This window comes from Xenopus laevis, chromosome 3L, assembly GCF_017654675.1.
Source record: "Xenopus laevis strain J_2021 chromosome 3L, Xenopus_laevis_v10.1, whole genome shotgun sequence".
Lineage (NCBI taxonomy): Eukaryota > Metazoa > Chordata > Amphibia > Anura > Pipidae > Xenopus > Xenopus laevis.
Genome location: NC_054375.1, coordinates 71,077,760 through 71,104,919, shown reverse-complemented (window position 1 = coordinate 71,104,919; position 27,160 = coordinate 71,077,760). Strand labels below are relative to the sequence as shown.

The following is a 27,160-nucleotide window of genomic DNA, read 5'->3' as shown; positions in this document are numbered from 1 at the left end:
TTTATTGTTGACCTCCCTCCTTCCAATGGGAAAACTGTGATTTGGGTGGTGGTAGATAGGTTCAGCAAAATGAGTCATTTAATTTCCCTCCCACACCTCCCATCTGCTAAGACTTTGGCTGAGTTATTTCTTTCTAATATTTTCAGATTACATGGTTTTCCAGTCAATATTGTTTCTGATAGAAGGGTACAGTTCGTTTCTAAATTCTGCTCTTTGGTTGGGATTGATTTGTCGTTCTCTACCACATACCACCCTCAAACCAATGGTCAAACTGAAAGGGTCAATCAGTCCCTTGAACAATTCTTAAGGTGTTATGTGTATGACAACCAATCCTCATGGGCTGAACTATTACCCTGGGCAGAATTTGCTTACAATAATGCAACCCATGCTTCTACTGGTCAATCTCCATTTTTTATTGCTAATGGTTTACATCCCAAAGCATTTTCTTTTTCTGGTTCATTATCCTCTGTACCTTCTGTCAATTCTTCTGTCAAACAATTTGCCAAGATCTGGTCCGGGGTGCACTATTCCCTTTCAGCAGCTACGGCCGCTCAAAAAAGGGCAGCTGATAGGTCGCGTAGGGAAGCACCCAAATATCTGATAGGAGATTCTGTATGGTTATCAACAAAAAATATTAAACTTAAGGTTCCTTCACTCAAGTTGGGACCCAGGTTTATTGGTCCATATCCCATCACTGAAATAATAAATCCTTCTTCTGTTCGTCTCAAATTACCTGACAATTTTAAAATATCTAACTCTTTTCATGTATCTCTTTTGAAACCAGCCTCACAGGTTCGTCCACAGTCCTTTCCTCCCCCAGTGTTGGTAGAGGGTCAGCCTGAATTTGTAGTCCAAGAACTTCTTGACTCTCGCCTTGTGCGGGGTTGCAATACTTACAATTGTATTGTAATTGTAGTACAATGGAAGGGTTATGGTCCTGAGGAGAATTCTTGGGTTCCTGTTTGTGACATTAGAGCTGATCGATTAAGGAAACAATTCCATCTTAAGTTCCCTGAGAAACCTGGGGGTCCGGTGGCACCTTCTCGAGGGGGGGGGGTAATGTGAGAATAAATCACCCTCCTCCTCCTTCTGGTTTATAGGCGCAGGCGCGCTGACATAATGACACCAGCACGCAAGGGCGTGAAATTTAAACATTTTAAAGGGACAAATATTATTTTATCATTGCCCGTTATAGGTTTCCTCATTGTGAGCTCCTGGTGCCTCTGTGCTGTTTAAAGCTTCTGTATTTCTGTGATCTGATTACCTGTTTTGACCCCTGCCTGCTTTTGACAATCCTGACTTCTAAAATCCTGACCCTGCTTCGTAACCGACTCTTCTGTATCCGAATCCCTCCTGATTGATCTCCTGGTTTGACCCTTGCCTGTCTGACTCCGCTTGTACTCTGCCTGCCCTGATCCGTCCTGATTTGACTACGCTTTCTGCCTACGCCTTGTACTGTGACCTTCTGCCCAAAAGACTTTTGCTTTACCGTCGTGCCCCTTTGCTCGTTTACAACCCCAGTATCATAGATTTGGTGGAGAGTAATACAAAATAATTATCTCTAAGCATGGTGTCTGACAAGCTTGCCAAAATAAAAGAAAACTAAAAGAAGTCCATCTCTGAGCATATATATAATATACACATTTTATATTCTGTTTGGCATAATTTCAATTTACTTGGTGCTTTGCAAAATGTAATGTAAAATTATTTTCTCCTAAAAAAGAATAGTGAACAGTCAATTTGCAATTAGAGAAGAATACATGTTTTATACAATATTTTAGGTGGTCTTTACAAGCACATTGAAGAGGCTTTAGTTGGGGATTTTTGCCTTCTTCTGGTCAGCTAGCAGTTAGGCATATTTTGTTAAAACCAAAAGATTGAACTTAAATTACCATGTTGCAGTGTCAATAGAAAAGATTGAATTTAAATTACTTTTTTGTCATTAGAATAAAATGTAATTTAAATTTAACTATTTATATAGACCTTGTAGATACCACTTCTAAAAGTTCAAACTAAACTGTTTTTCTTTTGATCCTGTACAATACTGGGAAATCTAATACAGCCCAGTCTCTTTCTAGCCATTACAGTCACAGCAACATCTATTCAGAGTGATAAAATGATAGCACTGAACAAATACTCAGGTCAGCAAATGTCACGATCAACTTTAGTTTCACAGCAGATAACATGAATACTTATTTGCAAAACCAAGAGGAAGGAAACAAGAGTGTAACAGTATATGATGAAGGATTTACTGACTGACTTGCCAAAAGTCAAACATAATACTACAAGTTTTTCATTTAAGCTTAAGTATTTCAGTAATAAATACACTTAAATCAGTGGTCTTTCTATTATGTAGCTGAGATCTGCAAATTAGTAGCCTGTCTTGCACTAGGTATATTGTTCTCTATATTTACTTTGGTTACAAGCATATGTGACGGTATCACTTTGTATATATATCTGTGGGCTTATAATTCACATCAGCCCCTGCCCCAGTGGGCAGAGTCTATAAAGTTTCATAAGGAGAAAATAACCCTCTCTGTAGTTTAAAAAATGGGCAATAACAGGAGCGTCCAAGAAACTCCCAAGTAAGCACGGTGATAACAAAATAAGCTATGGCAATAGGCAGACAGAACCCAAAAAAATGCCACCCTAAAAATAAATTTGAATTTATCGCCTCTCACCAAAATAGATATATACTAACCTATGCAAAGCAGAGTGGCTAAGAAAACATCAGCTCTCCCTAGAGAACTCCAGCATAACATTAGCATTATATGTTGCACCTCTACAAATCTCTTTGCATATTGTTTTTGAGGAGAGGCATAATTCACCAAGAACTGATAAAGAAATCATCTTGTACAGGTGCTACTATGGTGATTTTATTCTGTTATGGAAGGACTCTATTCACTCTCTGTGTTCTGTCTTTTGGAATGCAGAGATTTCCAACAACTGGGCTACAAACAAGAAACATACAAACTGAAATGGACAAAACCTTGAGTTTCAAACAGAAAGAATTGCTTACTCCTGAGGCTATTAAGTAAAGTAACTGTTTGGTTTTTACAACAATTTAGTTTTTTTACATGCAGGAGCAAAAGTAGGGGTAGGGATTAGGGGCTAGTGACAGGCGCTAGGCTCATACATCGTCTGTCTGCATAGCCATATTCTGGTCCTAGATAAGAGAAATGGCTGACTGATGGATCGCCAGATACTGACTGAGTAAGCAAAAAGTTTCACCATACAAAACCATGAGGTTGTCTATACCCTCACTTGTGATGCGCTGAACTCAGGGAGATCTAAGAAGGGTGGACATACTCAACACATGTTAAAGGTGCATGTAAATTCTGAGGGTTTCCATTACTTTCTTGTGTTTGTTTTACACTCACAGTGCTGATAACTTAGTGTTTAACCCACATATAAGGGTCCACATCAGGGGTAGGTGAAAGATAAGGTATGTGCCTGGTGGCCTCAATCTGTGTGGCCCGGCATGTGCTTCTTCTGCCTACCCTTAGTTCCTCCCTGGTCTTATTTACCTTGAAACCACCATTTATTGAAATAGTGCCAGTACATTATACAATAATGTAGAGTGTGCAGTAACCCAGAGCAACCAGTGAGGTGTCTGTTTTTAAACAGGTGACCACTAAATGCTGCTGTCTGATTTTTTGAGGTTGCTATAGGTGACTAGATCTGTACCAAACATTGCATATTTTATTACATAAACAGGTAGTGATTACCAGGCTTTTGGATAGAAAGTATATAGTCAGTTAGGACAATGTTACACTCTGCATTTCTCCACTGGCATATAAAAAGGCAGGTCCACTTCTATTCACCAGTATACCAATCTATTCATGTCTACCAGAAACCTGTTCCAACAACAAAATATTATACAATAAAAAAAAAGCAAATGGCGTGCTCCAAAAATGTAAGACAACTTAAAAAAGTCAACTCTTGTAGGTAGAATTTTAATGAATACATTATTAAATGTTAAAACTGAAGTCAGTCTAGCAATGAATACTAAATTAGTAAGAGTTCATACCAAATGGCAATGAAGGCCCAAGTGTAAAAACACCTGTGGTGTGTGGATAAAGGCAGACTAAGTAACAAGCTATAGAGTAAAGAAATTACTCACCGTAGTTGAAAGGTAGTCCAGGTTCAAAAATCCCCAAACCTTAGCCTGAGGGAGCTCACTAAATCAAAGCAAGCCAACTTTTTTACACCTTCCACCAATCGGATGTCTTTTTAAAACGTAATCGTTTTTATCAATCCATTTAAAACAATAGGCCTGGCGCTAGTGATGTGCAGGTTGGGATTTCCCTGGCCCGCACATCACTACCTGGTGCATTTAGTGCATGTGCACACTTAAACAAAGGCAATCATTGGCTATGATTACTTTTGCATCAAAAGTGCCAGGCCTATTGTTTTAGATGGATTAATAAAATCGAGTTTTAAAAAGACATCCAATTGATGGAAGATGTGAAAAAGTCGTCTTGCTTAGATAAAGGAAAATTGACCAAAAAATTAGCAAAAAATGCAGTTTGTGACACTGCCCTTAGAGTCCCTAACACCGTGACCTTCAAAGATGTTGAGCTTTAATTTAAAACTACTAATACTGTAGAAACCACTAAAAATAAAAAATAAAAATGAATGCAAATTGAAAAAGTTCTCAGAGAATTACTCTAAATTTACTTCAGTTCATTTTGCATTTCAATCCACATGCAAATTCAACACTTTTTAATTATGTTTACTATGTCTAGATACTGTCTCCAAACTAACATTTTATAGTAAAAAGCACTCACTGGGAACGTTTATCAAATAATTAGAATATTTTTTGTTACTAAATTTTTCCAGTATATTATTCAGATATTGCTTATATAAAAGTTATACATTAGCAACCATCAAATGTTATATGTCAAAACACTTGATTAAGAACATTTATGTTTATATATATTACAACAATTCAAGTGTACCAATGAAAGCTACACACAAATATATATAAATAAGACCAAATGACAAAGCACAATTTGTCAAACAGTTAAAACAAATGGCAGAATATCAGTGATTTAATGGGGCTATGTGCTGAGACAGTATTTCAAGTTATTTCTGCTTCATCCATTCTTTTGGAGAACAGGGCCTCATTTTGTCATGTAACTGTGTAAATTTCCGAGAAAAGCATACAAGATGTTCAACGAAATTCATGTCTTTATATTTCAAAACAGATGTTATCTTAAATATGGTCATACACTGTAAGCTTTCAATTTCTGCCCAGTCTTGTACATTCCCACTCATTTGTATTGATATAGTAGATATAGTATTGGGGCATATAAGAGATGAGAAAAAAATACTTAATTATTTATAATATACAACATAAATAATCTACTGCATAAAAATGTTCTTTGAAAGTAAGTATATTGTTTGAGAATAATTCAATCCAATGAGAAATCTTATATCCTAATTCAGTTGCAGACTTTCCAATTATCCAAAATGTTTTCACATTGAAAATCCTAGGATCTGATATCCGATTTAACATTGCTTATTGCTTATAAAAGTCATACCTTGGGAAAAACAGTTTAAATAAGTCATAACACATGATGAAACTTACACAGTCAAAAAAATAACAAAAAAATGTGTTAAAATTAAAGATTTAAACATTATTTACATTATTACTTGTAGGGCATAATTATAGGATGTTTAACAGATAAATAGGGCCAAAATTAAGAAGCACAAAATCCTATATCCTAAGACTGAGACTTTTATTTTATTATTTTTAAAGTAAAGATAAATCCTATCACAGTTATGAAGTGTACGCCAGATGGAGCAACATCCTTGACCTCTGGCTAAGATGCTTAACCAAGTCATCATGTAAAACCCTATAAAAAATATGTATTATATGGCCAATTACCTATTATTCATCTAGGGCAGTGTTCCCCAACCAGTAGCTCGTGAGCAACATGTTGCTCTCCAACCCCTTGGATGTTGCTCCCTGTGGCCTCAAAGCAGGTGCTTATTTTTGAATTCCAGGCAAATTTTAGCTGCATAAAAACAGGTGTGCTGCAGAACAGAGCCTCAATGTACAATGTTGACAATCAACATAGGGGCTACTAAATGGCCAATCACATATTTTGTCCTTATACATTTGATAGAGTAATAAATAAAAATGTATTATGAAAAATGCCCACCTAGGGCTAGTAGTCAGTAGACTGCTATGATTGATATGATTTCTGGACAGTTTATTCAAAGCAGAAATTAATGATGGCCGTCCATCTGGGTGACCAGTACCCACAGAACCTTTAGAAGTTACAAATTTTGCTAGATAAATTTTATTTTTTTTGCTATTAGTTCGAGCTAAAGATCAAGGTATATTTTTATCTTCTTCAATAAGGAAAAAACAAAATGTAATATGACAGTAAATATACCTGAAATGTCAAATTTTTTCTGTTGTTTTCTTGAGGAATTTAAATGTTTGACTTTGTGCTTGTAGATGAGGTGGGGTTTGTTGTGCTCATCTTCGTGGTCCCCTCCATCAGGTTTCATCAGTGGTTCTAAAAAATATTCCCCATCATGTGCTTTAAAAGTGCCAATCTATGTAACAAAAAGAGTCAAAGCATTGCCATTAGAATCACATGTGATTAAAGCAGGCTGCTACCCCTTTTACCATAGAAATCACCTTATGGCAAATGTAACAGGCAGCTATAGACAAAAAATAAATATTGAGATAATAGAATACTTCATGTTTATAGTATTGGTGTATCCCGACTGTTATCTAAAAATTTGAGATTTTTTACCCCTCTAAAACCCCTTTAAAACTCGATCACAAAAAATTGAGGTTTATTAAATAGGTCCCTAATTGTTGTAGTACATTTGGAGGGATTAAACTTGATTGACTTTAAACCCAACTTAATTATGAACATTGAAACCTGACTTGCAGCAGGGGCAGTGTTCCTCTGTTTTTATAACACCTAATTGAAAATCTGGTGCAAGAAGCAGAGTGCAGCAGCTGTGAAAGAAGAGCATCCCTGTCCTTACCGCCTGCCAAAAATTGCCACTTGCCTGAATGAGTTAGGGGATGACATGGGATGCCTATGTGCTCCCCTCCCCTGGCAGGTACTGTATTCATGTGGGTGCCCGTAGGTCTCTGAGCTCTTTTTTGGAGTGTCAATTTATACAGTGGATAGAAAGTCCAAAAACATGGCAAATTGCACTATTTTTGCACCCTGCCTTGCACCGCATACATGACCCCTCTTCCGTCTTCTTATTTGAATAGATGCAACGCATACATCGCATTGCATCAAAATGCCACAAAACTTTTTCAGAACTGACTAAGCAGCAGACTTTTTATTGCATGTGCAGATGGAGCCTACGTTAGTGACAAATCTGATATACAAGTATGATTTAATAGAATATTTGAAATATGTGAAATAAGGAATTGAGCATGAAAGCAAAAATAAACACTGCATCTATGAACAGCCTCATGCTGCAACATAATGCATGCAATGTACACTGTACTGATCTGAAGTGCCAACATTTAGAATGTAAATAATATAAAAAAGGTAGTATACTCCTGTATATAATTTGCAGTATTTACACATACAATCAAGAAACTGACAAAATCAGTTGTGTGCATTATGCAAGCTAAGAAATCCGGTCTTGGAGGTGAAACATTTATATAAGAGTTCACTGCCCAAACACTTCTTTAAAACAATTGTTTTTTTAGAAATAAATCAGAAACCTATTTGGGTTGCTTCTTTTTCTTTCTTTCTTTCTTTCTTTCTTTCTTTCTTTCTTTCTTTCTTTCTTTCTTTCTTTCTTTCTTTCTTTCTTTCTTTCTTTCTTTTCTTTCTTTCTTTCTTTCTTTCTTTCTCTCTCTCTCTCTTTCTTTCTTTCTTTCCTTCTTTCTTTCTTTCTTTCTTTCTTTCTTTCCTTCTTCTTTCTTTCCTTCTTTCCATTTTTTTTCAACTTTTAAGTTTAAAGTTTCATTTTCCACCTTCTCATGTTTCCCACAAGAATCTCAATAAAGGGGTTGTTGCAGACTCTCTCTAAACTATTAAAATTTGATATATTCGTTAATATATTTCTCAACAGCAGCAGCTTGTTCCCTTACTAAGTATGCTCCGTGAGCTTTGATAAAGTCAATGGTTAAAAGTTATACATTAGTTACTGATATTACTGATACTGCTGTGAAATACATTAGCAAATACAGCAAATTGTACAGTATAACAAGTCACCAACCTTGCTTCCTGAGTTTCCACTTCAAAACGCCAGAAAAATTAAGTACATTCATTTTGAAAACAGAAAATAGCTATAAACAATAGGGACTAAAAAAAGTAATGATTTCTTGTGTACTAGTTAAAAACAACTAACTGGAAAACATGTTTGTGCTGTGATCTGCCCTTTTTAAAGAATGAGATAACCATACATGTCTAGTTAACAATACAAATACTTTATAGATACACTTATTAAACATGTGTATTGAAGCTGAAATGTGTGCAAGAGTATTGGTTCTTTTATTTACAAGTGCTTAAACTAGCCACACAAGAGCAGATTTAAGCTGACAATTCTGCCCTGTCAGACCCAAGTCTACTCATATATGGGTTTTTCTCCCTGACAATCAGCACAATATCTATGGCATGCACAGACTGGCCATCTGGTCTATTTTGACTCCCAGTCCAGACCTGTCTATGGTATAGGTTTAAAAATGATATTGGTGTGTTGATGTAGTCTTCTTTCGAGGAGTTGTATAGGCCTCTGTTATTATGCTACCAATGTCCTGGGGGCCAAATTATTGGATCAGTCCAATTTGAACGTGCACATAGGTGGCCAAATTCAATAAAGATCCATCAGATTGTGGATGGGTATGGCCAGATTTAAGAAAAATTGAACTTTCTGGGTTGTTGTGCTGTGAGCAAATATATGCAATCGGAACCATCTGCAACGTGCAATCAAAGTACCTGCTGATAAGCCATGCAGCATGAGAAAAGGTCTAGATATACAGACAAGCAGTTATAGTTCATAATACTTTCCATATCATTCATTTGTTATAGCTTTACAGTTTTGGACTGGACCATGATTAATAGTGAGAGGAAAAGGGACATTTATAGAAACACTTTGAAGAAATGTATATCGATCTTCTAGCCATCAGCAAGAAAATAGTATTTCAGTTGTATATAATTTCCCTAACAGTACTTGCCCCAGCCAAGATACTTCTATATGTAGTATAGTCTATATTCCCCAGAATTCCCCATATTCTGAAACACTTACCTTACCCATGTCTAAATGTAAAACATACAAAAAAAAATGTATACCAATAATGACACAAGTAGGGATGCACCAAATCCAGCATCTGGCTCGGGATTCGGTCTTTTTCATTGGGATTCGGATTCAACTGAATCAAAGTCCCTGGCTGAACCAAATCCGAATCAAAAAAATCATGTTACTTTTCATCACACAAACAAGGAAGTCAAAAATGTTTTACTCTTGTTTACTCTCTACCCCCGTTGATTCCTTTAATTTGCACATGCCAATACAAATATCCTGTATGCTGAATAAAAGAAAGCAAACTGTAAAATGACCTTAAATTAATCAAATTGTTATGGTATTATATTAAATAAAACAGAAAGTGGACAACACTTGTTTTTCTTTTTACACCTATAGTTTAATAAGATGCCAAGGTATCAAAGAGTGACCAAAAATGTAAGTTGACAAAGCCATCTGATTATAATTTGGGCATCCTAATTTTAACCAGGGAGTGTGGAAAATCTGTTTTCATTCTTACAACTCGTTGGAGGCATTTCACAGCATCGTTGTGTATTACAGAAGATGAGATAAGTCTTGATAACTGAAATCTATTGAGTGTAAAAACACAGGGTTGATTGTAACTATTCTAGGGAATTCCTTCTCTGTCATGTGGCATTTTCTTATAAAGGTCAAGACACTGCCATATCTGCAGAGATCTCTCAAATATTTGGTTGAGCTAAATTGTGATTTTTACAATATGCTTGATACGACAATGTTAAAAAAACAAGTAGGTACTTTCATTATATAGCTTTATATTACATTTCCTATTATACCTTTTCCATTTGTCAACATTTATTAGAGAATAATGCATTAAAATGCAACCATACTAAAGAAATCAGCTAAAACAGAATTAAGGCATAATATACAGTATATACATCACAGATTATCTATGGAACCCTAGCAGCTGTCTAGGATAATTTGAATGCATATTATAAAAATAAACACAATAGCAATTGGATATTTCACGGTTCTGCACATGTGAACATTCCGGGATAGTCGCAAGCAATCTGTGGAAAATCTGTGAAGATTTCCCACAGATTGCTGTCCTAGGGTACCCCATTGTATTCATTGTGGATGCACCACCCAGTGAATTATGCTTTCCTTGTTTTTATATACTGTCCTTTATATACTACTTTATATCTACAGTGAGTGTAGTGATTATAAATGGGGCTAACTGCTGGTGTGTTACTGGTTCCCAATGGGTTGAGGAACTGTACGTAAAGGGATACTATTGTGAAAATGAACATTAACTATAAACGTCAGCTCTCTGAAATAATAAACTTTCTAAATATATTCAATTAAAATTTCTGTACTGTTTATAAAGTAATGAAGTTGCTCTTCACTGTTTCCCTCTCAACATCTGTCTCCATTCTGTCTTCAAGAGCAATCTTAAATAGGCCCCTTGATTACAAGTGCTAAGTTCAAAAATCATGTGAAATAAAAAATGCTTCGTCTTCCATTGATGATTATTACATTCAAGCAGAGTAGCTTGATAAGGTCCTGTTTATTTCACATTTTCATTTCCTGCTCACTGAAATAGATGTATGTTGTGGAATCCATTGCATTGGAGACACTCACAGTTGCATTAGCAGCTTGTTGAGCCTCTCTATGACTGCAACCTTTGTCACCAAAACCTTAAATGATAAAAGACCACTTAAGATAAGCTGGAAGACTGACTGATGATTGCCTTCCCATGGCTCTTCTATTCATAATGCTGTCAGCTAACAGCTGGGGCCAGTTTTAACACAGGAAAATACCCAAGTTTAAGTTGACATAATGTTACCATAAATATAAATATTTTAATATGAAGTAAACACAAAATAAAACATATTCTTAAGGTGAAGTAGTAGAATGGAAAAATTAAAGCTTAACCAGGGCTAGCTAGCTTCATTGTAAGGGCAGTGATAGATAAGACACTTAGGTGCATATTTGTCAAGGGTCGAATTTCGAATTGAAAAAACGTTGGAATTCGAATTCAAAAAGACTGTCCAATAGGTCGGTTTTTGATCGCATAGGCCCGTATTCGGCTGAATTCGAATTGTACAAATCGAATTAATAGCGCATTCGATAGAATTCAGTTCGAAGTTTTACCCCAAACAAAAAATTAGATTTTTCAAAGTCCACCAATTGACTCCAAATACGTTCTAGGAGGTCCCCCATAGGCTAAAAGAGCAATTCAGCAGGTTTTTAGATGGTGAATGGTCGAAGACGAATTTTTAAAGAGACAGTACATAATAAATTTCGATATTCTAATTTTTTTCTAATTTGAATCGAATTTGGACTATTCCCTAGTTGAAGTACACAAAAAATAGCTCAAAATTTTTTGGCTGCAGGAGCCAATGAGGCATATTCACTAAAGGATGAATTTTGCCAGTGGCCGCTTCTACACACTTCATGCCACTTCACCGGGGGTAAATTAGTTACCACTACGCAAATTCAATAAAATGTGAATTTGTGTCTCAGCAGCATAACGCTGGCAAAGTTTACCTAGCGTTAATTCATCAGCGATCTGTCGCTAGTGGTCAATTCTGCCTAGCGAAACTTTGTTAGTACTCTTACACTTAGGTCAATTTGAATAGGGCGGGTACATATAGGTTGTATATATGTCTTTTTTAGAGATGTTGGTGCAAATGCTTGAAGTGGCCACTTATTATTACACATGTCCAAGGAAGCAAAATAAAGACTAACGAGACCCTCTAATGCCCTAGACATGAGCCCACCCTAAAACAAATGTGGCATGCCCCTGAAATGGTTGGAAAATGTTAACACAAAAATCTTTAATAGATAGGACTTTTGAAGGCAATCCTGCTATAAAAAATGAAACAACGCCAGTGGTTTTTTTTATGACTTTCCGGCATACAGGATATGATGTCACTGACATAAGATTGAGGAGGATGTAGCTTTGTTTTATCAGTTTGCCAGGTCTAAGGTGGTGAAGAAAACTCTGGCAAAAGAGGTAACGTTCTGTAAAATCCGTACTTTAGTGAATTTGCGGAGTAACGACCGCTCACCTAAGCGAAAGGGTGCAAATGTACACTAGCAGCGGTCTCTTTCACTAGTGAATTGTCGCCTGTTAGTAAATTGGCGATGTCCCTGCGGATTGGAATTCTGACGAATTGTCGCTAGTGATGGCCACTTCGCCCTTTAGTAAATCTACCCCAAATGACTCCGATATAAAAGCTGGAAAGCGGCAGGAAAAAAGGTAAATACTGTAAGTGACTTGTGTGTCATTGCTTCTGTATGAGGCAATCCCATGTACATGTATGTGGAATTATCTGGCATCACCACATGTAAAGTGTTTTCGTGTGCCCGTTTCAATGGATCCAGAGGGAAAGGTATTTTCTGTATGAGGAACTTTGACTTAAGAAACAAACTAAACTACTAGTGTTTTTTGTGTATACAGTTAGACACACAGGGAATTAAACTATTTGCTAGTTTAGCCCTAGGACATAACATGTCTGTAGCTGAAATTAAGGATGAAACAAAGAGTGCACACATGTGTGTCACCGTCATATATTATGTATAACCATATTTAAATAGGACGACTAATATACGCTGCACTCACATTTACATGACAGAATAAGTGCACAGTCAACTTCTCGCAGTTCCCCAGAACAAAAAAGCATAATACTAGGGATGCACCTAATCCACTATTTTGGATTTGGCCGAACTCCCGAATTCTTTGCGAAAGATTAGGCCGAATACTGAACTGAATCCGAATTTACATATGCAAATTAGGGGTGGGAAGGGGAAAACATTTTTATTTCCTTGTTTTGTGACAAAAAGTCATGCAATTTCCCTCCCCGCCTCTAATTTGCATATCCTGCTGAAAAAGGCCGAATCCTGAACTGAATCCTGGATTCAGTGCATCCCTATATAATACTGCATTTACAATATTCAAAAACACATGTAAAAAATTATGCTGAGCCAGAGGCATTTACAGCACATACAGAAATAATAGCTATGCAAAATAAATGGATAATTTCCTTAAACCCCATGACAGAATAAATACTCTACCATTTTCATAGAATAATCACAAATACACAATTCATATAATAATGGAACACACTGTTGCAAAAGAATACCATTCACTACACTGAGGAAAAAGAGGTGTGTAATTTTGCACATTCAAATGCACAATTAAAGTCTCCACCAGAGGACAAGCAAAAAAAGATGGGGGCAGAGGGAATTTCAGATAGGACACAAAGGGCCAGATTCTGTTCAGTGAGAAAAGGTTATCTCACGGTTTATCACATGAAAACGAATGGATTCAATTCAAGGAGAAGAAACTTTCCTCTTAATTCAGTTCCAGTTTTAACCCATTGATGTCAAAAGAGTTTCCAAGTGATAAAACGTGAGATACATTTTTCTGAAACTTGAATCTCATCTATCATCAAGAGTTTTCACGTGATAATCCTTTTTCTCACTGAATTGTATCTGGCTCAAAATTGGGATAAATGTTTTATATTCAGAAATGTTTCAGTTCCAGCAATACAGCTTATGTTGATTACACTCTAAGAACCCTTATAGGTAAAAGGATCTTACAACTTCTGGAGGGATAAGAATCAGAGAATCCTAACTTGCTCCAACCCCTTACACCACACTCACTTGCCAGGGCAGAATAGTTAGAAGCAGGAAGTTATAGCTTAGAAACTTTCACCAGCTCTACTAATTCAGTCACTTAGACTTCCTCTATTTAGTGTTCTCCTGACACTGACTGAATTATTTTTCTAATAGTAGGGGGTTTTAAAGTTGCATTCAAATAACATTGCAACAAGCAGCTCAACTTCTTTACTTACTAGGGTTCACAACCTAACACAGGAGGATTTTTCAGTAGTGCAGAATCTCAGATTATAGCTTTGACCTGTCTATTGCTGGAGGACTAATGAAACATCTGGCTGGTTGCCAATGCATACTGCCCTCGTACATATTTGCTCAGGGTTAGCTCAACAATTTTGGAACAGCACTTAAAACACTTGCTATAGTAGAAAACTTAAAGGACCACAAAGGGTCCTTGAGTAGAAATGAGGGGGGGGGGGAATATAGGGGCCATCATCTTTAAAAGAAATACCTGTGAAAAATAAGAAGTGAAATTAACAAATGTTATTGTTAGTACACAACACTCACACTGCCCTGAGATTAAGGTTTTGCAGCCCACATGATTTCAGTTTGGCAGGTGTCGAAATGCTCAATATTGCTGGTGCACCCGCATGTTTCCAAGTAGAAATTGCCTCCCCCGTGAGTGCATTGCTGAGGCCCAGGCAATTAGCAATGAAGCAGATGAAGGTTAATAAAGTAAAATCATGCAGGCAGCCAAATGCTCCTTAACACCCTATGGGGCAAATTTACTAAAGGGCGAAGTGACTAACGCTGGCGAAAATTCACCAGCGTGACGTAATTTTGGTACATTGCTAGCGAAAGAGACTGACGCTGATGCTCATTCACACTCAATTGCCAGGCGAAGTTGGGCTCTGGCGAAGGGACGTAACTGCACAAATTCACTAAGATGCGGATTTTACTGAATGTTACCTCTTGCACCAGACTTTGCCACCTCAGACCAGGCGAAGTGCAATAGAATAGATAGGACTTTCTAATTTTTCTAAGTCCCAAAAAATGCTGGCGTTCATGAACATGTTTTTTTTTTCCTTTTTAAGATTGCATTCAGTATGCTACAAGTTAGTCCAGCAATGTATGCAACTCAATCACTGTAGTAGCCAAATTAGAACTGGTATATCTTTTTCCTCCTTGTAGTTTTCCTTATCAACATATTTGAAGTAATAGAGCAGCTCTTAACATACTAAGATCAGCAGAAATAACTATTAAACTTACCATGCCACCGCAGAGACTAAATATAGCTGTGCTGGTCTCCAAAGCATTTACATGGCCACTGTAGAAACAGTGTCTGAGATCTGAGGAATCAAAGTGCAGCTGGCTGTGGGTTCCAATATGTGTAACATTATAAGAGTCAGCAATGAAGCCTGCATCAAGAGTAAGATTAAACTGGAAGTATTGTCCGTACGCAGTAAATCGGTAGTGCGTCCGGTATCCATGAGATTCTGAAAGCTGAAAATGTACACTCCTTTTCCTTCTTCGAAAATGCTGATTGTGTGGAAAAACCTCTCCAAAATCATTTATTCGAGAAGGTATGACAATCTCATAAGATGAAAGCTTCTTCACAAAGCTGGCTGTAAAATAATACAAAGCAATATTATTATTAATGTGACATGATTTAGAAACCACATATTGTACAGATATTTACACAACATTATTCAGTGTACAGAACAGTCAAAATTTTCATTATCGTGTAGGAAACAGTGCAAGTGAATAAATCACTTAACATGTAGATATACAGTTGCTACAGATATTAACGGTAAGAATGATAAGATATGGGCCAATGTTACATTTATAATCTTTATATTAGATATATATATGAAATGGTTCATGTATATGAATATCTGTCAGTGTATTTGAAATGTTTTTTAACCTCCTTGCCCAAAAGCCCCAAGAGATTATATGTACATTTATGAATATAATAAAGAGACCTAGAAACAATTGAATGTTTTTATCTTTTTGGCAAATGGTCTTCCAGTGACACCCATGGAGTAAATATGCATGTTCACTTCCCTTTGTCAGCTTCTTGATTCACAGACTGGGAACAGATTTATATTGTGATGGTGGTAAGTATTATCCTCTTTTATTTCCAGCAAGTCTTTTATGGATTTCACCTTGTGAGCTGTATTTTATCACATATAGACTTTACTTTGTGAGCTTTACATTATGGTACAGAATATTAATTTCCCTCATGACATGGGTATAGGCCAAGTACTAATAAAACCATCAGTACTACTCGCTAACAGGTGCACAACCCTCACAGTGGTGCTGCACGCTGGGATCTCTCTATACCTGAGCCTATCTGCATATAGACCATGTGCTGGCGGGTTACTATTATACCTACAGCGTCCACTCTCCAATGTGTAATTTCTAACCTCACTAACAACCCTAAGATGACCATCAATCCTACAGTCATCTATTACAAGAGCTAGCCTTCATTCTAGCTACTCCTACCTTACCGGTGTTGTTGTTGGATTCTCTGGTACAAAAGATGTTAAAGACAAGGAATTCCCTTTTAAATAATAGGAAAACAGTTTTACTTGCATGAACAGAAGCTGTGTAACAATTGGTAATGCCTAACCAAGGGGAACTTGTTAGTTCCTCTCAACTCATTAGATATTTCTAACTTGGAATTGTCCTAATAGATTATGGATAAAATCTCTATTTAACTACAATTGGTATGAAATATCCATGAACTGCTTACATTGCACATAAAACAACACTTTATAAAAGTGCATTATCCTACAATAGAAATGGCATAATGGAAAAAAAACTTGTACAATCATAAGTGCAACTGATATATGCTAAAGAATTTACAATATATGAAAAATATAGAATTATTTAAAAGTAGAGTTCTGAAATCTCAAGTTTAGGAATGTATAACAAGTTTTCATTATTTGGCTACATTGTTTTTAGTTTTGGGAAGCATAAAGGCTAAAATCAGTATGAAAGAAAATATAACAGCTGTGGTGCATCAGTAATTAGATTATAGACTTGCCAGGAACTTTGTATGCCCACTCAGAGCTTGCTTTAGGTACATGGATTTATGCATTTTATGATGTAATTTTAAAATGTTGTGTTTATTTTGACCTAAATTTTTAAAAATGCAAACACACGTTTAACATATACGCACAAAAGATTTTTGAGGCACAAAGCCAAGAATGGATTGGAGGGAACATTGCTTTCAAAAGTATCTATGAGAACAAACAGGCATTCCTAAAAATCTCATCCTCACTGGCCTTCAGACTGGGCCCTGTCTAGGAAGGCTAGCCCCACAATCTGGAAATTATCGGTTTAGAGCAGACTAGTATTAAAGGGAAGCTCAGAGTGAGACTTCAGCACTGCTGTAAGGTTATCTAGGAGATGGTAACTCTCCTAGATAACCTAGGAACTGCAGTGATCTTCACAATATTGTTATTTTAAGGTAAACAAAAAAGTAGCAGCTGGAATGTTGAGGGGGTTGTTAGTTTTCCTCTGGGTACATTTTTGTAATAGAATTTATTTATACTTTCCCTATTTATAATAAAGAACCAGTAAGGAGGGACAAGATAAGGTGTACATGATTTTAAATACATATCTCAGTTTAGTTCAAACCACCATTGTAAAAAGTAAGATGTGATTTTGAGCTACATGGCTACATTATTCATCAATACTGAAATGTGTTAATATCTGTTTAAAAACCTAGGCAGATAGCTTGTCATGACCAGTGAGATGTGAGTACACTAATATTTGTATTGCCAAGATAAAACACTAAATAATGTCTAAAGCCATACAACTGTTATATAATTATAAGAAACAAAGTGGACAATGTCAACAGGTCTTTGAATCATGAATATAAACAGGTTTGAAGGTTGGCAATGTTTGAAAATTACATCTGCTGATGCACCATGTTAGCAGGAACATGGAGCATTGGCAGAGGAGGAAGTGAGGATGAGTCATATATCCTCTTTACTTCCTGCTGTTCCAATGACTATTGGCCTCAACAAAAGTAATGACCAGATACCAAAAATATAGGATAGTGCATCACTTTAGTACCTGTCTGCCTACTCAGGCCCTTCTGTAACTTTGAGTGGCAGCTGGTTGAAGAAACTGGTTGATGTTGGGATGGGGGTCAATTAGCAGTGGGGTTCTGCCTTGGGCACTCTTGCCACATGGTTCAGCACTGCTATAGATATTTAGTGAATAGCTTTCATTCTGTACTGTGGGCCTGTTCCACCAGAAATAGACCAATGCATTTTATTTTTAGCAATGTCTGCTTCCATGGGTACTGAGACAAAGAGCAGAATGAAATGGGATGAAAATGGTTTTGATATATAGTTGCATTTTCTGCATTCTGCTGTATTATGGCAATACAACTTAAAATGTCTGTGGCCACATGACCTAATAAAAAAAAATATTCAATCTGTTTGCAATGGGTTGCTGCACTTGAGCATTTGTTAATAGATGAGTACTATCAACCAGGGCACACTACAGTCTGTTTTAAAACACCATGCCAGTTCAGCTACAACCCCATTTTTGTTGATGCATCTGGTCATAAATACACGGCTTTAACAAAGATCGCCCCATATCTTATACAATTTACTCAAAAGGCATTGCTAGAAGGACGATACCAAACTAGAAGCTGTAACTGACTATAGCAGGTTCAAAGCACTTTGCTAAGGGGAAGGTCTACACTACAATTTGGAGCCAGTGTGAGTTTCAGTTACAGAAACTGGGGCAAAGTACAAAACACATATTTGTTATATGTGTTCTTTCTGTGATTAAAATCTATTTGCCTAACTGTGTTTCCTTTTTCTTTAGAAAAGTTCCATCTCTTCCATGAATCACAATCAAAGAAGGAATTTTAGCAACTATCCCATAGCCCTAAATGCAGTTATGTGCACAACGTTTCTAAGTCTCCTCATATTGTTGTAATGGACCATAGAGCATTATATTGTCTCACGTTATTTTACAGGCAAGAATACAGAGATTCCACAAAGGTGTTTGGGTTTCATGCAATATGGTCCATTACCCTTAAGCTGCAGGTATGCCCCTGTAGGCAGAATACAACTTCTAGACTCCCCCTAATATGCTTTTTCTATTTGTTGTATTGTGGGAGTTGCTGTTCAGCAACAGCTGGGCAAAAGTATCTTGGACATCACAGTATTAAATGAAAGCAGATGTTATCCTAAGGCTACTTACTACATAAGGATTTCTCTTTAGAAGTAGGGCTCATTCAAATATGCAGCCATAGCAGATTTAACTATTTTCATTTTCAACACTAAAACCTCAGTCAAATAGGAAATTGTTACTTGATTCTTACAGAATTTATGTAGGCCCTCATGTGAAAATACACCTTTGTGTAATTTCTCCAGGAAATAATGGCGGTGGCATTGCTTAGACTCATGGCACATGGTAGATTTATTTTAGCACTTCCCAGTACATGTTGTTTCCTTTAAAAAGTATGTTTCCATGCCAGCTGAATATTGCCAATGGAGAATATACCACCTATTCCAGGCAAAGGAGGTTTCATAAATACTGTATATGAAGAGTGGAATGGTAAGAATGCTGAGAAGACTGGACTCAATAGAGGCAATACAGCAATGTCCTGTTTCAAAAATGTAAGCAGGCATTTTCCCTGCAGTTGATTTTAATGCATGATCCTGTATGTTACAGGACAATTAAAGTGAAATTATTCACTGGGGGGCTGCCACAGTGTTAGGTGCCCTCCGTGAATGCAGCTGTTTAATTAAGGGATCCTACATACAGTGAGCCATATATGTGACCAATTTTCATCCAGATATCAGTTGGCATGCCCATCGGTAGACCCCATATACTGCCTGCATTCCCATCATTGTGGGATAAGCGAGGGCCAAACAATCGCATGAACCCGATATCAAGAAGCCAAATGCGGGCATATCAGGGCAAGACCAATTTAGTAAACCTTGCCAGGTCTGTGCATGCATGAGCATTGATCTATGAGAAAAGCAAGTCAATTTGGCACCATGGTGCTCAGAGGAGAAGTACCCTGGGCAGGAGTGTTTTTAAAAGTGCAGGACTGAGAAATAAACCATATATAAAAGTTAAAAAGGGACTTAAAATGATTGTTCTGCGGTGCCATGGCACTGGATGCCACTTTTGTTTTTCAAAATTGTGCATATTGATACCTAAACGTCAAGGCAGATCTGGCCGGCAATATATAAATAAATGGTGATGATTAGGAAGGCTTAGGAAGGCAGGTTGCTACCTGCTTGTATAGAGAAATGCAAGGCAAGCAACAATCTCCTTGGTGCAGTGGCAAACCAGGACCCAAATCAGGATATTGGGTCCTAAGGGATGATATAAGTGTGATCTTAGTACTTGTAAGTACTTTCAGCATCCCATAACATAAATTGTACAGGTTGTACATAAGTGTTAATAGTATCAATACATATTATGGGTGTCCTGTTAGGTGGCCATGTGGCTCTGGAGACCTGGGAACAATTTAAGTAAAGTGCTGGAAGATTCTATCCTCAGCTTTCAGCAACCCCAAAAATCCATCTCTTTAATCAGCAGATACCATAAAACGTAGAGTAGTGAATGAGCCCCACATGTCTGCATTTCCGCATATTCCCACAGACCAGCACTGTCCCACTATCAGAGCCACTGCATAACTGCTAAGGATACAAGGATGAGCGTACTATCCACTTCTCTCATTCATTCCACAAGTACAACAAGAACATTCTCCAGCTGTTGTATAAGTGTACAACTCCCAGCAGCCCCAATATCCTGCTTCTTGCCAGTTGCAGCTGAACACAAGCCAGACAGCCCCAGTCTATGGAATGCCATATGAGTGTCCCGCTCTCAGTAACTAGTGCCATTACCTTGTGTGGGGTGAAGTCGCTGTTCCCAGGACCTTGTCGTGTGCAGGAAGCAGAGATGACAGACAAGTCCCGACAACCAATTTGCAATCAACATGTTCCCTCTGCCTCCACCTCGTTTTCCTCTATTTCCCCGGCTTGTGCCCCTCTTATTCCCGTGCAGCCTTCACAGCTGCTCCTGCTTTAGCAGCCCGGCGTGTCTGTGTGCAGCACCCCCCTCAGCATCGCCCCTCTCCTGCCCCTCTCCACTCTGCCTATGTTCAGCCTGCGCCCAGCTGGCACATGTGCTATCTTATAGGGGAGTAGTGCATGTGTATGTGTGTGTCAGCCACAGACAGAGAGGGAGGAAGGAACACTGCCAGCAGCTCTCTTACCCTATGACCATCCCAGGACCCCAACATGAAAGCACAGAGCCCGCCTCTCTGGAGAGTTGCTAGCCAATTAGCAGCGGAGCCGACCCTCTGTACAGAGCCCTCACTCCTATATTCTCTCAAGGGCTCATGTTAGCTCTGCTCCAGCCAGATGAGGAGAAGTTCCTTCCCAATTACAGCTGTAATTGTCTGATACAGTCCAGGGCATAGGCAGCACAGTGAATAGCAAGGGGGTCAGTTGCCTCCCCTGAGTGCCCCATATCCCTTATAATGGTGTTTAAGATCTCAGTAAGTGCTAATTTTGTGTCTTTCTCCTGGTAATACTGAATGTCTCTCTGGGAGCTGCTGCAGCTACTTCTTATATTGTATCTCTTCTGAGCCCCAGTCTGGACACATGATACTGTGTGTGTGACAGAGTGAGACTGTGTTACAATAGGGATCTTCTTTAACTTGGGGGAGAGGTGAAATCTGTGTGAGAGAGACACATTGCATGTGTGTGTGAGCATTATTGTACAGTAAAGAGGGGAGCATGACTCCTGTGACTGTTACACCAAGGGAACCATGGGCATCCTCGGGGGGGGGGGGGGCAAAGACATTAATTAGAGGATTAATTTATTATCAAAGACCAGAGGGTTGCTCACATTGTACATACATGTGTAACAACAAGGGGCTGGTTACTGGTAAGTAGATCATGAAAATATGTTGCACTATATATATAAGACAAAAATAGGTGATATTATTTGGGAAGAAAGGTTCCACCCTTATGCAACACTGCTGTTATGTTATACATTTCATTCTTTAAATCACAGCACCTGATAGGGTTGTCACCTATTCGCTTCAGACCCGAACAGGTCGGTTTTCTAAAGGTCTGTTCGGATCTCAACTTTCTGTTCGGTTTTCAGCCTTGTAAAACCCGAACAATAATCTGGCCAATAAATTAAAGATATTTAAATACTATTAAAATTAAAATATTAAATTGGGCAACAATGCAATATTACCTAAGCCGGAATTTACCAAATTAGTATCTCCACAAGCACAAAGGCTCTTCACTTCAACATGGCTTAGTTATTATCAAGTGCAGTTCATTTCTTCTTATTATAGAAACAACAAAGCAAATCAATCAAAAATAATAAATGTTTTTTTCTGAATTGGCATTGCTGTATTTCAGAGCTTTCTGGTTAGCGGAGTTCTGTATGATATAATAATAGAGTAGTAGATAGTATAATAATCTCATACCTGTAATTTAAGGATTGGGTTTATGCATCTGGCAGAATATAGATAGAGAGAGGGTTGCCATCTGTGTGGTTTTGAACTGAATATCTCAGTTTTCAGTTCAAAATTTCCTGTCCAGTTTAAAATATTGAGAAAACAGAAATCCAGCCAGTTGCATCCAAGTGATGCAATAACCACAACCTGATGTCCATCAACATCTTTGTGCCTGCCTCTGATGTCATCATGCCCACTCCAACATCACTGCCCCACCCCCTTTGTTCAGGTTTAGTCACCGGCAAACGTGGCAAACCCTAGCACCTGATAGAAATCTATTTTAAAAGTTTAACCTGAAGCAAACATACTGTATATGTGGCTATCCAAGCTACAACTAATATAAAATGCAGAAAAGACCACTATTAGGATTATATGAGAGAGCCATTTTAGCCAATGGCTGGCCAACCATTATATTATATTATTTACTGTATATAGATAGTGTAGTAGCAGGACTGGCAAAGAAGACAACAATCAGTAATCAATGGTGGAGACGTGCCAATCAATGAGAAGACTGAGCCAGAACATATGGGGAGTGATATTCAAGCAGACAAGTGTACCTTCTCCTAATATAATGACTACAGAGTGTCACAGACTGAGATTTGATGGGTTCCCTTGGTGTAACAGCCACGGGAGCCATACTCCCCCAACCTACTGTACAAAAATGCTCACACACACATACCCACACATGCAATTCAATTTCATCTCTCCCCTAAATTGAAGCAGAGCCATATTGTAGCACAGACATACAGTCATATGAAAAAGATTGGGAACCCATCTTAATTCTTTGGAGTTTTGTTTATCATTGGCTGAGCTTTCAAAGTAGCAACTTCCTTTTAATATATAACATGTCTTATTGAAACAGTAGTATTTCAGCAGTGACATAAAGTTTATTAGATTAACAGAAAATATGCAATATGCATCATAACAAAATTAGACAGGTGCATAAATTTGGGCACCCAACATAGATGTTACACCAATACTTTGATTGTTGAGTTGAGCCTCCTTTTGCAAATGTAACAGCCTCTAGACACCTCATATAGCCTTTGATGAGTGTCTGGATTCTGGATGGTGGTATTTTTGACCATTCGTCCATACAAAATCTCTCCAGTTCTGTAAATTTGATGACTGTCAAACATGGACAGCCTGCTTCAAATAATCCCATAGATTTTCCATGATATTCAAGTCGGGGTGGTTTTGCATATAACAAGCGACAGCACTTCCTGTTTCTTGATGGTCTGCAGGTCGCGGGTCCGGGTTGTGGATAAGGTATTTGCGGGTAGGGTCGGGTAGCGGTTCCAAGTGGGTAAGAATGTGGGTTGCGGGTATGGGTCGGGTAGAGGTCCCAGAAAATGGTCCCGCGCAGGACTCTAGGGTGGCATGCAGCCCCTAAAATGTTGCCGCCCTAGACCTGGGCATTTGTGGTCTCTTCACAAATCCGGCCCTGATCGTTTGTGGAGAAACTCCTGGGGGGGGGCAATTTTCCCCTTAGGGTAAGGCCACACTAAGCGATAGCGCGGCGATTTGACTCGCCGCGACTATTCACCGCGACTTTTAATCCTCAATCGCTGGCGAAACTTTGGCGCTGGCGTCTATGGGAAATCGCGCAAAATCGCCAGCGTAAAAACACACGCGGCGATCTTTTTTCTATTGTCGCTCGAAATCGCCTAGCGAGGCGATTTCGAGCGACAATAGAAAAAAGATCGCCGCGTGTGTTTTTACGCAGCGATTCCCCATAGACGCCAGCGCCAAAGTTTCGCCAGCGATTGAGGATTAAAAGTCGCGGCGAATAGTCGCGGCGAGTCAAATCGCCGCGCTATCGCTTAGTGTGGCCTTACCCTTAATGTGAACACCTATGCCCCCAGGGTCTGCTGTATGGTAGTTACGCAATTGTATTGTACTTGTGCCATAGGACTGCTACACAAACACAGCAGGGTAAAAACTACTGTATATTGCTGTTAGTGGTGTACATAGACATTAATAGGCCCTACAATTGTGTTCTACAATAATATATCTATGCTTCACATCATACCCCATAATGAATGCTTCTGTCTCTTTGCTTCCTCAGAGATCACCTGACCAGAAATAATGCAGCTCTAACTGTAATAGGAAGAAGTGTGGGAGTAAAAGACATAACTTTGGAGCATGTTTAAAGGGGAACTATCGTGAAAATGAAAATTTAATATAAGCTTCAGCATACTGCAATAAGAAACTCGTAAATACAATAAATTAAATATTCTGGATCATTTCTGAAATAATCAAGTTTATGTTCACTTTTCCTCTCTCAGCATCAGTTTCTCTTTATTCTGCCTTATTGCAGCAGTTGGGTGTCAGATATTCATTGACAGTTAGATTCAATTTATCTTATATGGGGCCTTCCATTCCTAGCAGATGTATTAGAGCTCATTCAAATAACTGATTCCAGTACAAACAAAATCTAACAAAATAGCCTTTTGCACAAATCTGGCATGTAGAGAGACATGATGTCTGGTGATTGTCTGGTGAGCTCTAATACATCTTCTAGGCAAAATGAGCCCCCATATAAGGATATACTGGATCTAACTGTCAGTGATTATCTGACACCCAACTGCTGCATGAAGACAGAATGAAGAGAAACAGATGCTGAGATAGGAATAGTGAAGATGAACTTGACTATTTCAGAAACCTTACAGAATATTTAATTAATTGTACTTAGCAACCAATCAGATCTTTGCTTTTAGTTTTCTAACTTGAAGGTGACTGTTTAAATCTAATTGCTGATTGGTTGTCATGGGCAATATCTCCAGTGATTTCCAAAGATATTTAACTCCAAAGTTATTAAACATGCCCTTCAGTCCATTAATCAGCTGATGTTAACTAACATGTATGTGTGCCTTTGGTTTGTTTGCGTGCAGCATGAATCATATGATCCCAGGGGGCAGCCCTTAGTGGTTAAATTCCCAATTATCTATTTCGTATTACCCAATTGCACATACTACTTAAAAGGATATTTTATGAAAATTGCTTATTGAGATGAAGAAGGGTTTTGCATATGAACTTTTTTATGTCATATATTTTGTAGAAAACTACATTGTTTGAGGGTATAATTGTCCTCTAAACGTTATTTTTTTGTAACAGCCATGATAGTATATCTCTGGGCTATGGCACAAGCAAGTCATATTTATGCGATGTTAATTAAGGACTTATCTGGTAACCCTAAGATATTGCAGCTCATGTGCAAAACCCTGCTTCATGTAAATAAACCATTTTCATAATAATATACTTTTTTAGTAGTATGTGCCATTGGGTAATCATAAATAGATTTTAAAAAATAAGGGCAGCCCCCTGTGCTCGTATGATTCACGGTGCACACAAACAAACCATACATGTTAGGTCACATGAGCCAATTAACAGACAGAGTTGTGTCTTTTGCTTCCACCATTCTTCCTGTTACAGTTAGAGTTGTAGTATTTCTGGTCAGGTGATCTCTGAGACAGCACACAGACCATCAAGAAATGGTAGTTCAAGGCAAGAGATGTAAAAGGGCAATATTTACTTAGATATATATTCCAGTTTGATAAGATTCTTTAATATGCCAATTAATATGATATAAACTATCTGTTGGTCAAATATTGATTTTGGGGGTATAGTGTTCCTTAAAGCCAGATCACTTTGAGTAATGTGTTGTACTTGTACAATGGAAAGGTATTTTTAGGAGATTTATTACCAACAATAGCCCAAATTTACCACAGGTAACAAATCTGCTTGAGTTCTATTGCCCTAAGTGCCAATATCTTTTTATAGAGACCTACATTGTTCAGGGGGTATCGCTTTTCTTTAATCTTGGCAAAATGTGATGGAAAGCATATTAAGCTAGATAGCCGTAAGTAATGTGTTTTACTTCTGGCAAGCCAAAACATTTGCAATGAGAAGGCATTTTCAGGAAATTTGTCTCTCTCAGTAGCACAGATTTATCACGGGCGACAAATCTCCTTGTATGACAGTGCACTTAGTTATAGTTACAGTTATATATCAATTGTTACAGTTATAGGCTACACAAATGACCTGCTGGTTTTAAGTTACACACCTCCACCCAAATCACACACTACACTTACTAAACTTTATAAATTATATATACTATATAAATTACATTCCAAACATAATCTGCTTTTACAATTTACATAATTGTACAAAAATTCTTGTTGCATAATATGATTCTTATCTTGAGGCAATATCTGTGAATATACCTGTTTACTAAACATTATCACGAATAAAACAAATACAGTAGAACTCCGTTTTTACGTACCCATAAATTAAGTTTTCCCCCGAACTACGGCACACTTAAAGGGGAACTAAAGTCAAAAATATAATAATGCAGAAATGCTGTATTTTGTATACTAAACATAAACACAAACCTACTGCACCAGAAGCCCAATAAAACAAATGATTTATGTTTTCAAAGTTAACCACAGGGGGTCATCATCTTATAACTATGTTAAACCATCTTTGCAAGACCAAGACCAAGACCATGTACATGCTCAATATGGTCTGAAGCTAAGCTTAGGGATCGCCATCAATTATCACAACAGCACAAGTCAAATAATTTCTGCCATAGAAGCTGATACAGCAAGACTGATTAATAATCAGAATATACAGACTGTACTGGGCCTGTGGATACAAATCTCTACGCAATCATCGGCTGCTCTACAGGGAAATAAAGCTGGTTGAGTTGTGCGAAGTAGGTTTCCCCCTGCCGTTTGAAAGTATGATCTTTCCATGCAGAGCAGCTAGGGACCATCTGAAGTTTCCTAT

The 27,160-nt window shown here is 37.8% G+C and overlaps 1 protein-coding gene across 1 annotated transcript in view; it reads right to left on the bottom strand.

Moving 5' to 3' along the window:
• LOC108710260 (A disintegrin and metalloproteinase with thrombospondin motifs 20) overlaps positions 1-21,059 on the bottom strand; it is a 99,906-nt gene extending 78,847 nt beyond the window's left edge. Inside the window, exons 1-3 of the mRNA XM_041586391.1 lie at positions 20,739-21,059; positions 15,115-15,470; positions 6,408-6,573 (exon numbers count right to left, since the gene is read on the bottom strand). Of these exons, the coding sequence (XP_041442325.1) occupies positions 6,408-6,573; positions 15,115-15,470; positions 20,739-20,832 (616 nt within the window). The 5' untranslated portion in view covers positions 20,833-21,059. The remainder of the gene's footprint in view (positions 1-6,407; positions 6,574-15,114; positions 15,471-20,738) is intronic.
• Positions 21,060-27,160: the final 6,101 nt, after the last annotated feature.